The 16,552-nt window shown below is 41.6% G+C and overlaps 1 protein-coding gene across 1 annotated transcript; it reads right to left on the bottom strand.

Moving 5' to 3' along the window:
• Nucleotides 1–600: 600 nt before the first annotated feature.
• PPP1R3E (protein phosphatase 1 regulatory subunit 3E) lies at nucleotides 601–15,377 on the bottom strand. The gene has a single exon (XM_059857409.1). The coding sequence runs from the start codon at nucleotides 8,143–8,145 to the stop codon at nucleotides 7,192–7,194; it is 954 nt and encodes a 317-aa protein (XP_059713392.1). The 5' UTR covers nucleotides 8,146–15,377; the 3' UTR covers nucleotides 601–7,191.
• Between the last annotated feature and the right edge of the window lie 1,175 nt (nucleotides 15,378–16,552).

The raw sequence follows: 16,552 nt of genomic DNA, 5'->3' as shown, positions 1-16,552 counted from the left end.
TACCAATTACATGAGAACAAACAGAGAACATTTTTTCTCCCTGTGGCTATATGGCTTTTATCTGTATTATAAAAAAAGGCTTAAAAAGTATTAGTTAAAGAAAAGCTGGAAACTGTTCTTGGCATTGCAAGAGAAGATGCTGAATACACTAAAAGGTTGAACAGCAGCACATTGTAACAATTCAAGAAATAAATATTTTAAAGTAGGCGATGAACAGAGAAAGAATATTTGGAACAATGCTTGAGATCATTTAGCTGATACAGGGACAGCCTCAGCTCTGCAGCTCAGGCAGCCCTTCCTCAAGCACAGAGTGCTGAAATGGGGCTGGACAATAAAACCAGCCATGTACATTTACACCCACTCCCAGCCCCTCACCAGAACTCCTGCAGCTTCCACAGAGAACACTCCATGGAGACACCCTCAGGACAGGCTGGCTGGGAAATGTCCCACGTATCAGGTGTTTGTCTCAGGTTTGCAGGTACAGCCCAACATGCACTGCAGAGGTTTAGGAACATCATTGCTTCAGATCCTCAACAAAAAAGACATCATGGTTTGTGGGTTAAATTTTAAAAAAAGTTTATAGTCACCACATGCTCATGATTTGTCTCATTAATCTTTAATGGCAGCTAGAAGGTACAGGTTTATAAATATCTCTTTTTCATAATTGACAAGCAGTGACTAGATGCAGTTTTGGTGGAAAATTTTCTGAAATACTGTAAGGCTAGGTAAATTACAAGGCATTATTAGAAAATGTTGATTTTGACTTTTGGTGATATTACATTAACTTTTACAAACATTAGAAACAAACATTATTTGGTGAAATACTGCAGAAGACACTACAACTAAAGTAATTTACTAGTCAAGTACAGAGTTAAGTAACAATTGTTTTTTTCAGAATGAAGTCACAGTAAATCAAAGAAACAGTAATAAAAACTTGCATGTTGTAGAACACTCTGTCCAACAGACAGAACCTCTGTTTGTGTAATGCTACAAGGGAGGAGCTGGGTTTGTTCAAACCTCTCCAAGAACAGCAATTCTGTCAATTTTCCTGCAGTGCAACCTGGATTCGTGTCTGGATGTTGGCAGGTTTTGCACCCAGGGTTCCCCTCCGTGGAGGAGGCACAGGAGGGTCACAAACATTTTTATACCACAGTTCAGAAACTTGACACAGGACCAATTTGAGTTTGACTACTTTTGATCAGCTTTCCAAACACAATTATTAGCTCTTTGTGTTTAAAAGTGTAGCACAATTTGGCTTTTTGTTTTAAGATACAGAAATACAAAAAATTTTAAAACTCACAACAGGAACACAACTTTTGTCCTAGAAGGTGATAAGTGTAACGTGTCAGACTTGATTATGCATTGTTATGAAATATTGTCTTGTTATTGTTTCTTATGATTTAGTGAAGTCAGGTTAGACAAAAAAAGAGCCTAAAGTTGTAACACCATTTAGACACACAGTTTCCTTAATGACACTTTAAACAGAGCATTCTACACATAACACACTGATACATGAACTACACCAATCAAGTTAATCCCTATAAAAACAGGTGCACCATAGAATTGCATAGAAAGAAATCCCTGGCATTAATAGCTTGCACTGGAGACTAGGACTTTCTCCCTGCCTTTCTAGATCAAAGCACATATGTTTTTTAAAAAGCACATCTCACACTTGACATTAGTCTTAGCTATATTCTTTGGAATCACTAGTGCATGTGTAATTTCAAGCAATTTTTATACTTCATGCTATTGTTTAATATCTATAAAGTGGAAATTGCAAGGAAAAAATTTTCCTGCCTTCTCCCCCATAACTCTAATGTAAAATAATCTTCCTATGTAGCTTAAAAATAAAATCAAATCTTTCCTCAACAACAGAGGCCTCAAGTAAAAGCCAGAGTGATTAATGAAGAGGATATTCACATGAGATGGGGAAACCCAAGCTCAAAAATCCTTTCTGTGAGGATTTTAAACCAGTATTTGAAAGTTGGATAAAGAAAACCTCCAAGCAATAGCCAATGGTTTTATAGCTCAGTGTCCACTTTGCTCATGGAAGACCTACATTCAAGCCCATACACACATGTAAGGAAATACTCTTTTCACTTCTTTATTTTAGGGCAATTCTCTCCTATCAGCTGAACCTGAGAAAACCTTCACTGAAACAGGTGTGTTTCCCTGAACTTCTTCAATTTTGAAATACACCACTGTCTTCCATTTAAACAAAATACTGATCAGCTCTTCATAAGGCCAGTGGGCTTTGTTTTACAGCAATATTGACTATATTTACTTCTTGCCTTGAACTATTTATGTTGGAAATTCCTTAATTTTAGTGCTCAAAAATATTTCCATTCCATTAATAATCCTTCCATTTACTCCAAGCATGTGCACATGGAGTATGTACAGGAAACAGAATTGCTGAGGATTTGCCAAAAAGCCATGCAGAATAGCTGGAAGGTAAAAGTAATTTGCTTCAGGTATTCCTTGCACTGAGCACTTTTGTTTCATGATATAAATCCTGTAGACAGATTAAACCCATCAAAAAATTTTAACAATATGCATTATGCAGCATCAGATAAGTAACAGTAAAAGTTGAAAAGGCCAGGTCTCCATGAACAGATTTTGTAGAAAACTAGAATTTCTGGCTTTAGAGAGAAAAAATATTTAGAATAATTGTGCAAGAAGTGAATATATACAACAAACATATTCTGTTATATTAACTGTGGTCACAATTGTTTTTTTTTTACTTAACTACATAAATGTAGAGGTACACCAGGAAGACATATTTCTGACTGACAAATCTCTCACTGTAATATGGGAAAATATTATCAAACCCTTCTGGCTGCTATAGATATATGATTTCTGGCACAGCTAAAAATGTGTCAGGAATTAGGATCATTGTATTTTTGTAAAAATTTCATTTTAGTGACAAGTTCATTATTGGACTTGTGGTGGGAGAGCAAAGGAACACGAGAACTTTATTTCTAGGAAATGCTGAAAGGCACATAAAAATTTGAATATTTGATATGTTCAAAAAATCAGATTCTGAGCATTTCTGCAGGTTACTTTACATTAAAATTAGCAGCTGCTTGCCTGTTGGCATTATGGAAAAACTTTTCACATATCTGTAAAGGGATGATGCTCATGCATGAACAGACATTTGTTCATTCAAGTGATATATTTGCCCCTCACATCTGCTGAAACAACTGAGTATGCACTTACTCTGTTGTTTACTGAGATACTGAGGCACACACATTCACATCAAAAAGTTACTTGCAAATGGTAAAAGGAGAAAGAAATTAATTTACCTGAAATTAGGTACATTTAGTGAAAGTAAGTACAAAACCTTCAGTTACTGATTTTATGCTAATAAATAATATGTTAGCCAGTTGAAATTCCATTTATGGTCACTTAATAGTTCTCATTTGATTTAGGATTTCTAATAATTAGGGTAAATCTCCAAAATATTGCCACAAAAGGCATAGAGTCACATGCAAAACCCTGCCAGTTCCAGTGTGAAGCAGCAAACATCCACGTCTATCAGACACACAGGACAACCCAACTTGCTGGAAAAATGAGCATTATAGTGCCCATAAAGCAACATGGCACATTTCATAAAGCTACAGCTTTGCACCAAAAAGGACAGACACATTTTTACACCTGCAGAGACATAAGCAATGAATAATTCATTTACAAGGGAAGTACACAACCAAAGGATTATTGCCTTGCCTAAACCATCCAGGTATCACTTGCAAAGGGAGGTGGCATGAACCCCATTCATGCATATAAAACAATTTTTTTACAGAAACAGATTGGTTTGAAAATTTTCAAATCTTTAACTTTGCTTGTGAAAGTTTTTTCTTGAACAATATTCTTTAGAAATACAATTTTGAAACGATGTTTTGCTCAAGCTCCCAATAAAATAATTGGTGTCTTGCCAACTTGAAAATGACCCCCTTTCAACACAGGTTTTTCTCCTCAAAGTCATTGTTTATGTATTATATAAATATCATTTGACAGTTCTATTTCATCTGCACTTATCACAGTGCTTCTAGCAAGTATTAGATGGAATAGATGGGCTCAGATTGAAAACTAATGGATTGAAAACTACATGAATGCTGCCAGTGGAAGAATACTCCCAGCCACTGAACTGAACACATATTTGGAAATGTGAATAAACCTTTCTCAGAAATAAATTCATGTGACAGAAGTGCAAATGTGTAATTGAAGTAGTGCAGTTTTGGCATATGCTACTGATAATTTCTATGAAAACACCTCAGTCTCCTTCCACAGCCTTCATCAATAGCATCCTCTGGGCAAAGCTGGCTGGGTGCAGCCTTCCCTTCCCAGGCATCACAATGGAGCTGTCTCTAAACCTCCTACAAGACCATGTCTTTTACTGGACTTGCAGGTGTCCATCAATAATCTCTGATAAAGTTACTCACAAAATTTAGGTTAAGGTCAGGATTAACTGCTTGAAAGCTCAAGAGACTCTTTTGCAAAACACTCTCCTGGTATGCTTCAAAAGGCTGAATATTCAGAATTGTGTTTGGCAAAGGTGGCCATAAATAAAAGAACAATAATATCTGAACAGCCCAATTCTGCCAAGAACAACAGTAAGTTCACCTAAGTCATAACCAAAAATAAAGTGAAATACAACGACCTCCTTTTGCACTTGATGCAGGTACATCCAGTTAGGTAATCCAAATCGAAAGTGTTTAAGCCACAGGTAGAAGGAGATTTTAAAATGCTTTTAGAGAATTTTTTAGAGAATTTTTAGAGACCTATATATGCTGCATAAATCAAACAACAATGAAAACTGCATAAATCAAACAACAATGAAAACTGCCAATCACTGGGAAATAATTTTGGAGTTATAGAATTGCTCAGTATTAAAAATGTTTTTTAGAGCTGTCCATGTTTTTAAAGCCATTGAAACAACAAACAGAAAATCCCGTTAAAACTTCTTAAGCAAAGTTGCAGCATCAGTTGATCTAAAATGCATAGAAACTACTTTTTTCTCCAAGCATTTACATTAGTCCACATAACTGCTGTTGGTTCACTCTGTCAGTTAAAAAGGCCAAGCTTTGGAAAGCTACAACACATAAATAAATGATGGTTTGCTATATTTCTACCAGATTTCAAAGTGCTTTCAAATGGAGACAAGTCCTTTTCCTTCTCTCCAGTATTAAGGCTCTTATAAAATGTAAAGTTCAACTAAAAGACACTTGGGCTTCCTTCATCAAATACACCACTTAATAGGTTTTAATCATGAACATTTTAAGACCCTATTTGTGCAATTCTAGCTTTATAAATGTGTTCTAGTAACTTACAGGATTACTGTATTACAAGATGGGGATCTTAATATACTAAAATGTGAAATACTCAGTAGATGCTGACAGTGTATTTCTGTTAAGTTGGGTTTCATTAAAAGCACAGGGATTAGAACATAGACTGGGAAATTAAAACCAAGCTACCAATAGCAGCCTTGCTATTACTTTCATTAAATCAGAAACAGTAATCTACAGAAATGAAATCAAATATTCTTTTCCCATTGAGTTTCCAGACCTCTTTTTCCCCCAGAATTTTAAATTTAATTATTCTGACTGAATCAGACCCTCAGGAGACAAAACTGCTCTCAATTCTCACCAGAGTCAAAAGGTTCTGTGAGAACTCATTACTCCAGACATTACTCAAGCTGCTTGGGACACTTAACCCTTTCAAGAAACACAAACATGCAGTTTAAAAAATTGCATTTCCTCCTGAAACCTACAGAAAATTCAAAACCAAAAGGCCTGATCTTACAGCCCTCACAACCAGAAATTCACACTGACATAGTATTACCACTCTCATTAGTTATATTTGCAGAGGCCCCTCTCCAGCAAACACATTCATGCCTCAGTCCTGGAAAATTAGCACCCCAGATTTGGCACCAGCACAACCTGTATTCAGCTGAACTCCTGAAAGAACATGTTTAAAAAGGAAAATGCTTTGTTTAGTGCTAATATAATTTAAAACATACCTTTGAAGGCAGAAGTCAGTACACTGTGTAATTTTAATTTATATACTTTAATATGCCAAGGTAGAACTTTCTTTGATTTCTCTGATTAAACCTCACCAGTTTTGTAAAATCCATCAGTTACTGAAATTATTATGAAGAATTTGGAGCAGGAAATTCAGAAAGCAGGCTCCTGCATTGATACTGTTTAATTAAACTGTCAAAAGGAATAAGAATGAAAGTGTTGCTCATGGTGCAGACTGGAATTACAGATTCAACTCTTGTCGTCTCTCGTTCTTCTGGTGCAATTCCACAACTTTCCTGCTGACCTGAACACAAGCAGCTCTGTGGGACCAATCCTACTGAAACAATCACCAGATCTTGACAAACTTTTCCATCAACGTACCACATGAATTCTAAACCAAAACACTTTCTTTTAAAAACCTCTCCGTGAGTTGCGTTTCAAATAGGATGTGATGCTTTTTTTTTTTTTTTTTCGTTCTAACTATGATTAAATACCCAAAACAGTGTTCAAAAGTAAAAAGAAGTAAATCTTTGCTTTAAATCGAATACTTTCACTGTGTAATGAAACACAGCTAGGCCTTGGGGCATCCATACTTTTGTCTTTTTGGGTTCAAAATTAATCTGCCCCTTAGCCTGCACTATCAGGCCCTTGACCCCGCGGGGCAATTAACACGCGCGGGTCAGCGAGGCGCTGAGGGCGGATCCGAGCTTTGCCTGAGCAGGATTAGGCAAATAGCACGGAGGGATGCCCTGTGGCAGTGCCTTCCGTGTAACCTGCTGAGGTGACAGCAGCTCAGCCTGACCTCCGGGGCCGGGAGGAGGTGCACTCACCTGCGGATCCCGGTCCTGACCGCCAAATCCCGCACGTTCCCGGCCCCTGTCACAGGAGCCCGGCCGGCAGCCGCTGCTTTGGTGGAAGCCACAGTGCTCGGGACACTGAGGGGGAACCCGCGCCCGGCCTCCCTGCCCACACCCCGTGAGCGCCTGGGAGATGAGCCAGGGTTCCCCCCGGCCCCGCTAGTGACACAGAAAACACAAATCACCCCTCTGTAAACACAGCTCGGGAGAACTCCGGGCGGCTCGCGGGGAGGCGGCGGGGCCGGCGCCGAGGGGAGCGCGCCGAACCCCCCGGGAGGGGTCCCCCGGCCCTGCGCGGGCTCCGCGCTCCCCCCATTTCAGATGAAGTGGATCCAGGCAGAGCTGTCGGGGTCCTGCGGGGGCCCTACGGCGGGCGGGACGCGCTGCCGGCCCCGCAGCCGGTAGTTCTTGCCCTCGTTGTTGTCCCAGTACTCGGCGCCGGCGACGCGGTAGCGGACGGCGAACTCCAGCGTGGTTTCGGCGGCGGCGGCGCCCAGGGGCAGCAGGAAGGCGAAGCGGTCGGTGATGCCGTCCGCCGGAGCGGGCGGCTGGTACGTGGCGGCAGCCTCGGCGCAGCTGGCCCAGCCATTGAGCGTGTAGCGCACCGACACGACCTTCTCGTAGGCGAGGTTGAGGACGCGCACGGCCCCGCGTAGCCCCGCCGGCTCTGCCCGCACCCACTCCAGCCTCACCTTGTGCTGCCGCACCCGCTCCGCGAAGCCGGGGCTGGCGCCGGGCTGCGGCGGGAACAGCGGCTCCAGCAGCGGCGGCGGCGGCCCGAACAGCACCGGCTCCAGGTCGCCCAGCGCCGGCGGCTTCCTGGTCTTGAAGAGGTCGGCGGGGCGCGGCGTCGGCGGCGCGGGCAGCGGCACCCGCGGCAGGTCGGCCTCGCAGAAGAGGTGCACGGAGGTGAGCTCCAGCCCCAGCGAGTCGGCGAACCGCACGGTCTTGCGGCGCGACGGGCTCTGCTGCAGCGCGGGGCGCAGGCTGCGGTCGCCGGGCGTGGGCAGCGACTTGGCGCGGCGGCGCTGCGTGGGGCTGGGGGGCACGGCGGGCAGCGTGGGCTCCCGGCCGCGGGTCGGCGGCGGCTTCTCGCCCGCCGCTTCCCGCACCACGGGCGTGGGCGCGGCGTCGCTGTCGGGGCTGCAGCCCGCCCTGCACTGCTCGGCCAGGCTGCCATAGAGGCAGGCGCTGCAGCTGAAGTTGCGCGGCAGGTAGAGCCGGGGCGGCGGCCCGGGCACCGAGCTGTGCAGCGAGCCCGCCTTATCCATGGGGTGCCGGCGGGAGCGGCGGCGGTGCCGGCGGCTGGAGCCGCACCCGGGGCTCCTCCTTTCGGACCGCGGCGTGCGGATGGCGAGGCGGTTTTAGCGCCCGGTCTGCGGGCTCTGTCTCTCGCCCGGACCCAGCGGGATGCCCTCGGCGCTGTCCAGGTCACGGCCGGCCCCGGGGGATGCCGGCGGGTGCATGTGTGCGGGGGCGGCGGCAGGACCGCGGCGCTCTGGCTGCTGCCGCTGGTGACGTGCCGCGGTCAGGCAGCGACACACGCCCCAAGCCATCCTTCCTTCCCCATGGCTCCCACCCGCCCCAGTGCCCGCCTCGGTGTCGCCCCCGCCACGGTCCCTAACTACGCCCCGCGGCTCCCCCTTCCCGCTCTCCCCAGTACCGCGGCTACGCCATCCCTCTTCTCCTCCTTCTCCTCCTCCTCCGCCTCCTCTCCTCGCTCTGTTCTGGGTCTTTCCTCGAGGATCTCATCCAAAAAGAGGAGGCGGCAGGGATTCCCCAGTGGAAGCATTAAAATTCATAGCGGTGCTCTCGCTCGTCCGATCCCGTTACAGAAATAGCTGTGAGAGGAAGAGGCAAAGCCGGGCTCGGGACGATTACACGGGCCGATAAGAAACAGCTGGCTTGCAAGTTGGATCTCACAGTGTACATTAAAGGAAGAAATCCAGCTGATCTGCTGTAATGCGTTTACAGTACGTCTGCCGAATAAAATACACCTGCCGCAGTCCTGTCACGGTCTCCGTCGGGGGTAAAATGAGCTCCGGCCGAAACACGGGGGGTCGATTGTGCGAAACATAAACCGCGCCGCCTCTTGTCAGAAGAGCATCTGGAAATTGCTGAGCAATATTCAAATAAATTACATTTTAATGACATACTCTGATGTAGCCGGTTCGAGGAGCTAAATCACCACTTTAGTAAACCGCTTCATTCCAGACTTGCCGTAATCTGGGACTCATTTTTAATTAGTAAATGGCATTAAAAACAATGATCCTACCATCCTGCCAGAGCCTGAGCCTGAACTGTTGACATGTGATTCTGATTTAGCTTCTGAGCAGGAGCTTTTTACACCTCTAGCATTTTATCTGCAGCACTTGGTGTCCCTTTGACAGTCTAGGCAGTGGAAATGCGGCTGATAAGATTAAGAATAGGACAAGTAAACCTGATAAGGACTAAGAGTAAAGAAAAAAAAAAAAGCCACCAGTACGCAGGGAAGTTACCCACTGTCTCATGTTAGAACAATCAGCTTTAATTCCTTTACTAATAAGTATGAAAATAATTCCTACATTATTGCTGCTGGCTTCCAAATCTTTTTAATGACAGATTATTCATAAGTAGAGAAAATTATGCCCATCGCTATTAAATTTGACACCATTATGTTTCATTGTGCCCCTGTCTCACATTTGCAGCCTGATTAGAGGTCTTGAAAAATCAAATAGTAACAACATAAATTAGTACATCTGAATTCATTAGCCCACAATCTTTAAATTGTCTCACTTGTTCTTTAATGCACACCATGGGAAAGATTTTCTTCGGTCTCTTTCCTGTGTCTCCCTCACAGAAATGAGTATTTCAGTAAAAGAACATGAACTCATGTCTGGTTTTTGTCTACTCATGTTAATATGGGGACAAGAACAGACAAATAATTGTTCATACAGGTTTTAAGGCTACATCCTTCGAATTCATTTTTCATAATTTCTCTCTGTCATAATGAACATTTTCTAATGAACTAACATTTGGTTTTGCTGATGTTCATTTCACTTAAAATAAAGAACTTTATTTTTTACATCAATATGCAAAGTCTTTGCATTTTTAAACCACTGCGACACTATCAGCATAAATAAGCTAAATTGGTTTAAACCAAATTACAATTCAGGCAGGTCTGGATGTTTTTGTGGGAACACAACTTCAGAGTAAATTAGCTTCTGCTGTACTTTACACAATTGGGGTACCTTTGAAAAATTTCACTTCCCCTCTTCTGGTAATGTTAGTTGCCCAACTTCTTATCATAAACTTGTGTAATACTATTGCTTTTTGGGTTTCTCAGGTCTCCTCTTTCCTTCCACAACCATGGTATTTCATGGAACCAAAACCCCCAACTCCCTTCTTCTCTGGTGATTGCAGGTGAAGTAGTTCATTTAACTGAGTTGAAAATACAGATTCCTACAAAGTAGTAAGCAAAAAAGAAAAAAAAAAAAAAAGGCATAAAACCCAAGAAATCACAGTGAAAAGAAAGGAAAAAAAACCCAAACCAGCACAATAAGTTTTTTTTTTTTTTTTTTTTTTTTTTTTTTTTTTTTTTTTAGCCAGGTCAAGGCAACACGAGATGCAGGGGCACCTCAGCCTTGTCTCAAGCACTGTCACTGTGTAAACACCACCAGAATTCTCACAATGGTATTTCTCACTTTCTTCTCCCAATCCAAACATTCCCAGCAAATCTCACTGAATCTGAGGAAGCTGCTGCTTTCTTTTTACTCTTGCTCACTTGCCAAGTGTGCTGTGGGGACTCTCACCCACGCCTTTCACTTCTGAGGGTGTCCTTAGTACCAGGCTGGTCTGCCCCCTCTGATGAATTTTAAGACAGATGCAGTAAATGGAAGTCTTGAGCCCTGAAATTTAACAAATACACACGCAAACATTCCCTCAAATAGCCTGCAGCCTTGTGCATCCTTCTGTGATGTGGAAACTGTGGTTTGAGTTAGAGACGGAAAAGCATCAGGCACCGTTTGTAAAAGGAAATTTAAAAAGAAATTTTGGGTTTGCCTACTATAAATATTTGTACACAGCAAATGCTGAAATCCTTAGAGGCAAGTAAGCAGCACACACACAGAAACTAGGGTTTAATGTATGCAGTAGTAGGCAGCCATCCACCACCCCCTCAATCTTAATTTAGTTCACAACATTTTGAACATTGAAGTTTCAAAGCCTAATCTGTCTCTGCTTTTATAGCGCTATGGTAAGGACATTTTTCAAGACTCTTTTCTAAATAATACTGTCAAAACCAAGCTGATACAGAAATCATTAGTACTGCCCTAGCTACCCCCTTTAAAGCAATACCTATTATCTCTTTGCTGGAAAGTAGTATTTTTATGACAAGATAACTTTGAAGGTGCCAGTACTAACTGAGACAGCATCCTGTAAATTCTAGAGCTATGCAGGTTTGCTCTATTATAGGGCAAGAAGAACAGAAGGTCTTACATTGCAATTAGTGTTGACAGCCTTAGGAAATGCTGTTCAGGCATGGTTTCCATTCCTCCAGATTCCTCTCCCTCTGCAGATTTAAATAGCACGGTCACAGGATAAAGGTTTGTCCTAATTAACATTGTCCTAATAACATTTGGTTGACCTGTCTCTGCATCTTCCAGCTGATGTCAAAATTTTTAAAGACAGCGTCTTGCTTGCCTATGTGAGCTGAGTGCCCCTGACATTTCTGCCATGCCAAAGTACATTTAAAATCTGTCTGATGCTTGAGAATTTCCAGCTAAACGAACAGAGACGCTTGGTCCCATTTTGTTAAAAGATTTGCAAAGAAAGAGACAGAACTGTAGCAGAAAGTGAACAGGAGCTTTCTTCTGCTGCTTTTATTGATTGTGCGAGCCCAGGTAATCTAGGAGAAAGCAAACACTGGCGCTGGGGAGCATTAGGCAGAACTAGGATGGAACCATTAATAGGGCAGAGTGTCTGAGTGCTGGGGCTTATCCAAAGTGGCCCCTGTCACATGTGCACTTTAACTTTCCAGAACAGGTTTATATTTAGCAGGCAGATAAAATGGATGCAAAGGCGAAGTGCATTACGGTTACAGCAGCTTTGGAGATGAAGTTGTGACTCAGTACATGAACTGTAAAGGTCAACTTCTACTCTCATTTGTGCAGCTCCTCTGAAGCTGATGAACTGTGTAGGTGTTACATGAGAATATCACCCCCAAATTTAATAATCTTATGTGACTACATGAATGTGACAATGGTATTTACACTGGCAGTCTGTAAGCCTTGTGTGATACAGTTGTTCTGCATGCTTCTACTTTAAAAATACCTTCCCACACTGATGATTAACTCAGACTTTATTTATTTCCACAAGAAAATATCTTAGAAACATCTCAAGAAGTGCCAGATTAGAATTAGATAGTGTGCTTGAGGTGTATAAAAGAACAATGGTATTGATTTCTGTGTCAAATATTATCTTTACCAACCAGGTTATGCAGTCTTTATCTATTAAGGGGAAAATTCTTTGATTCACAGAGTTATATCAAGGATATTTGATGTCAAATCAGTGAGTAAATCTCAGAAGGCTGAAAGTTCTGCTAAACAAGACATATGACACTTGGAAAGGGTGTTTTGTGCTGGGGTATTGGTTTCTAGGGTTTTGTTTTTGTTTTTACCTTTAAAAAAAAAGTATGAGGATCAAAATGAAGACATGGCATTAACAAGAAAATAGAATTTTATGAGTTTATCTATGTTCATGACCTTGTGAATCTGCCTTAAAGTATGATGATGCTCACAGAAAATTTTATTAATTAAGCATTAACTGTCTGTTGACTCGAGTGGTTTAAGAATTTTGAAGAGAGCAAACAAAAAAACCCAGTTAAGACAGTGAAAAAGAAAAAATATCCTAACATATACATCACATTTCTCGAGAAAATGACAAAGAGCATTTATTTTTCTTATATAAAAAATTCTGCACCTTTTAGAAGGATTGAATTTTCTTAACAAGGATTAAGTAACAGCAAGCAGGTTTGGGACTCTTTCAGTCCTAGAACTTTTAGCACAACTCTTCACACAAGTACCTGAAAAAATGCACTTGGGGATGTCCCCAAATCCCATCTTGGTGAGAGTCATTGTGACTCAGTCTTCATGCCATGGTATAAAATAACCACAGGGCTTTCTGTCAACTGCAAATCGTCTCAGTGGCACTAGTTTATGACTGTATAGAACCAAAAGTAAGCTTGTTGCATATTTTTTTTCAGTTAGAAGAAAACAGACCATTTTCTTCCCTTCTTTGTACCTTTTCCTCTATAGCAAAATATTTTCTAATCTGTTTTCCATATTTAGATACAAAATGCAACCTCTACAAAACAAGCATCCTTCACAAATAGCCCCAAGATAAAGAAATTCATATACACTTGTTTCAATTGCATTTTCCACTAAATTGAAAATGCAAGATATCTATCTATCTATCTATCTATCTATCTATCTATCTATCTATCTATCTATCTATCTATCTATCTATCTATCTATGTAGCTGTGAAACTAGAAACATTTTTCGAAGTCCAGAAGGAGATAATTTCTTCCATTCAGACAACTGAAAATAATGCTGCTTCAGTGAGAAAGCTGAAAAATGAATGCATTACCAACTGAAAGTAAAGCCAAAGATGTTTGTTATACTAATTTTAAGTTGCAGCCATTGCAGACAATCAGTTTTTTAGGACTATAAAAAGAAAAAAAAGTTGCAGGGAAAACTATGAACATTATTTCCATGTTTTCCAGTGTTTCATACCAGGTAAGAGTTTTGCTGTGTTTTTTGAAACTGTCAAATCAGACAGATTAGACAGAGGTTTTACTACAACCTGATCCAAGAACACAGATTACACTCACAGATTATTCTACAAGACCTGCAGCAGAAGGCCAGAAAAGCTGCTGATTAAAGACCTAGAACAAATAACAAAGAAACAAATACACACCACTTCAGCCATCATAAACTTAATCAAGTTATGTGCCTTTGAATACACTGGGTTCTTCCAGCAGAGGAAACAGCAGCTTCTTGTTTTTGTGTTAAGTTCTCTCAAGAACAACACCATTCCTGTTCAAGGAAAGGAAATAAAGCTACAGGCTGGATCAGCCAGAAATGCTTCCTCCATTCAAGGTGCCAAAACAAAACACGTGAATTGCTGACAACAATGTGAAAATGCAATGATGGAACACCTGAAAGTTAAATCAACATTTTTCTCCTATTGTTTTAGGTTCGAACATCCAAAGGACGGATTCACTGTCAAATCCTGGAGCCAGAAAGAAAATCAGCCTTTGACTGCATTGTTCTGATGGAAAACAATCGGCTTGCCAGCATGAAATTTCTTCAAATGAAAGAAATTCAGCAACTAAACCCAAACCAGTCAGGAACAATTTCACTGCCAGCAAAATTCTCAGCAACAGCAGGCAAGAAAGCAGTTTGAAAATACATGGGGCTTCCCTATCTCTGAACAGAGACTTTCTTAGTCTGTTCTTAATCAAAAGTTAGTTTCTCCTGCCTTTTGGACTGTTTATCACTTGTGAAAGTTTCCAGAGGTGCAATCTGTCAAAACAGCTGACTTCTGCCTTTAAGTCAAATCCATTCTCAATGATGAAAAGGCTCAAATAACAGCCTAATCTAAAGCAGAACCATCCCTATGATGGGAGTAGGGCTGTTACTCCCAGAAGGATCTCACACATCTGACTGTTCCATGATTTTTAACAGCTCTGAACAGGAATTCTGTTTCGAGATATTTATGACATCTTCCCCTCTGTAAATACTTTCCTTTGCCCTCTGGAAATACCTGAATGCTGCTGTTTGCAATGCTTACCTCAGACTGTGATGGGGCTGAACACAGCAACCTCCTGCTGTCCATCAGGGAATGCTTCATTCATGACTACAGCTGAGGGAACAGTGCAGATGAACCTTCAGTCACGAGGCTTCTGCTCATTCACCTCCTCTGAATCACACATGCAAGACTTACAGGTAACAACAAAAATCAGCATTTTATATCCTCCAACTAACTGAAAATGATGGGATCATCACTAAGCATGGGAGCTGTGCAGAAAGAAACAAGACAGAGTATGAGATATGCTCAAATCAAGCCACTCTAGGGTTTGGGGGTTTTTTAATATTTACAGTAGCAAAAAATATTTTCTCAGTTAAATAAAATACATGACAAAATAAGAAGGAGTTGGAATAGAGTACTTTGAACACCAACCATCATACTGCAGGTGAATTTCTACTGGATGTTAGGACACTAGAGATCTTAAACCCCCCCTACAGGAGGGGTGGATGGTAAGGTTGAGGAACAAAGCAAAGGAACCCTGTCCTGAGAGTCTGTTGTAGAGGTGAGGCATCTGCCACAGAGCTGAAACTGCAGAGGTTCTCATTCCACTGCAGGTACAAGGTAAAGTTTTGTGCTGACTAGAGGTTTGAGACAGAGAACCTTTTTGCACCTCCAGTGATCATGAACTGACATTGTAGGATATGTTTTGGAAGCTTTTGAGTTGGTAGAGGTTTTGTAAACTAAAACTAAGATGGTAAGGAGCAATGGGTGGTACCTGCCAATAGGCACTGGATCCCCCACCCAGGCCTGTGCAGGCAGAGGTCATGGCCATTAAAACAGAAGGCAAAAAATGATTGAAGTTAACTTTATTCCAAAATATGTATAATTTACAGGACTGAATAAGTGCTTCATTTGTGAACAAAACATTTCAATACTTGTGAATAACTTACTAGTAGCTTTGTGTAACACTTCAGTTTCCAACAGAGGGAAATATGAAACAGTATTTTGGCACAAGGTTTTCTCTGCATGCAATAATGTAATTACAAGTTTCACAGTTACTAGGACAACATTCCTTCTTTGGGATTGTCACTTGTAAAATAGGTCTAAGAAATGAAAGCTTGATTTTGTCTTGTCACTGCAAGTTTACTGGCTTAAATAGCAAGAATTAAACATGAACATCCTTTGAAAACTAGCTTGGTCCACTACATAAAAAAATCCCACCAGTAATGAAAAGAAAAATATTTTAAGGACATTTCTCAGCCTTGCTGAGATTAACTCACACATGTTTTGGGAAAGACTCATCCATGAGATTTATTACTCATTCATTCCAAATAATTACAAACTTAAATGAGATTGTAATCAGGTGTTGAAGTCTTTAAGCTGTAAAGATTTGGCCATCTTTCATACCTAGCTTTATCAGAGATGCACTTGCAAATGTCTGTAGATAGAGGTACTGTCAATCTAGCTCCGCATGCAGGTGCTTGAAGCAAGTAAAGCACTGGATGTTGTGAAATGTAGAGCTGGCATCACCACAAGCCAACTATTATATTCCATAGCTAGTTGTTGCAGGTACTGTAAAGCCAGCATATGAAAAATGGTCACAAATAAGGGACTTCTGTTATTTAACTCAGCAGATCTTGAGGCGTTTCCACCATTTCAGGCTGTCTGGTTACGTTTTCAGTGCAGAGTCACACACACAAACACAAACATTCCTCACCCTGACTGCGGGGCTGAGCACTGAGTCCTGTTCATTGCATAGCAATGGCACTTGAAACAAGAGAATTCAGTCCTGTTCTAAGCAGCAAGTCCTTCTTGCAGAAATTTAAATTCACATCAACTCTTAAAAAACAACAACATAAGAAACAGAAGATGCATGATTGCACCATACG

The sequence above is a fragment of the Haemorhous mexicanus genome, chromosome 12 (assembly GCF_027477595.1).
Source record: "Haemorhous mexicanus isolate bHaeMex1 chromosome 12, bHaeMex1.pri, whole genome shotgun sequence".
Classification (NCBI taxonomy): Eukaryota; Metazoa; Chordata; class Aves; order Passeriformes; family Fringillidae; genus Haemorhous; species Haemorhous mexicanus.
The sequence above is the reverse complement of the archived record's forward strand: the minus strand, read 5'-3'. Positions and strand labels throughout refer to the sequence as shown.

What these genes read in the sequence shown, in the direction of transcription:
- PPP1R3E (XM_059857409.1), bottom strand. Translation starts at nt 8,145, where the DNA reads ATGGATAAGGCGGGCTCGCTGCACAGCTCGGTGCCCGGGCCGCCGCCC.